The sequence below is a fragment of the Phaethon lepturus genome, unplaced genomic scaffold, assembly GCF_000687285.1.
Source record: "Phaethon lepturus isolate BGI_N335 unplaced genomic scaffold, ASM68728v1 scaffold33259, whole genome shotgun sequence".
Lineage (NCBI taxonomy): Eukaryota > Metazoa > Chordata > Aves > Phaethontiformes > Phaethontidae > Phaethon > Phaethon lepturus.
The window spans coordinates 1-1,091 of record NW_010561840.1 but is presented as its reverse complement, the minus strand read 5'-3'; the positions used below and the strand labels follow the sequence as shown (position 1 = coordinate 1,091).

Genomic DNA, 1,091 nt, shown 5'->3' with positions numbered 1-1,091 from the left:
CAGTGGGTGGAACAGCCCCTGGCCGCTCTCCCCGGACGGGAAGGCTTCGGGAGAATGGTAGCTGGCAGGCAAGTAGGCCTGATGCTGAGTGACGGGCTCCCACTGGGCGCAGGAGGCTTTAAACTTGTCCAGGGGTGGGGAAGCAGAGGGCAGCTTGATGTCCTGCTTGTCGTCCAGCAGCTTGGGCTGGAAGAAGCACTGCGAGGCGTTTCCTAAGGTGGGTTGTGCCTGGAGGGGTTGAGCACCCTCCGCCGTGGGGAAGCTGCCATAGCCCTGCTCCGGGAAGGGGGCTTGGGTGGATCCATTCATTTCGGGCTGGCAGGCAGCGTAAAGGTCCAGCTGGCTCTGAGCCACCTCGGGACAGGGGTAAAGAGCATCCGGGTGCCTTTGGTGGCCCTCGGAGGAGGCGAAGGGGGAGATGCCCAGGATCCCCGACATCAGGTTGAAGAGGGATTCCTGGTCCTGGGGATGCTCCGGTACGGCCTTGATGAAGAAGCTGCCGGTGTAGCTGAGCGAAGGGGAGGGCTGGCTGCCCAGGAGGGAGTAATCCAGCGCCCCGCTGCTCATCGGGGTGCCCAGCAGCTCACCTGGGGACACAGAGGGGACGGCAGTTAGAGGGATGCAGGGACGGGGGGGCAGGGAGGGATATGGGGGAACAGCAGGAGGCTGATGTTGCGTCACTGCGAGGTCCCCGTCCTAGCCGGCTCCCTGGGACCGCACAGGGAGCCCTGGGCTTCACCTCCCTTTCCCCAGCAGGACCCCCAGGACCCCCACCCTGGGCTAGCGGGGGGGCTGTTGAACCCACAGCCAGGGGCTGGGAGCAGGCTGGGGGCAGAGGAGGGGGCGATGCCCGATTCCCGGCTGGAGCTACCGCCCCCAGCGGGGTCCCTCATCCCTGCCCGGCTCCCCCCTGCCCTTACCTCCCAGGAAATCGGCCTCTGCCAGAAGTTGCTGCTCAGGCTGCCCCAAGCCCTGCGGGTCTCCGGTCTTCAGCTCGCAGCTCTCCTCGTACTTGGAGTAAAGCAGGTCCGGGCAGGAGAAATCCAGAACGTTGAGCATCGCCCCTGCAGGCACGGCCGGGCTGGGGGGCC

The 1,091-nt window shown here is 66.2% G+C and overlaps 1 protein-coding gene across 1 annotated transcript in view; it reads right to left on the bottom strand.

Annotated features, from left to right (window-relative positions):
• The window catches only part of EGR4 (early growth response 4), a 1,796-nt gene extending 737 nt beyond the window's left edge, over positions 1-1,059 (bottom strand). Inside the window, 2 exon segments of the mRNA XM_010294106.1 lie at positions 3-587; positions 921-1,059. Of these exon segments, the coding sequence (XP_010292408.1) occupies positions 3-587; positions 921-1,059 (724 nt within the window).
• Positions 1,060-1,091: the final 32 nt, after the last annotated feature.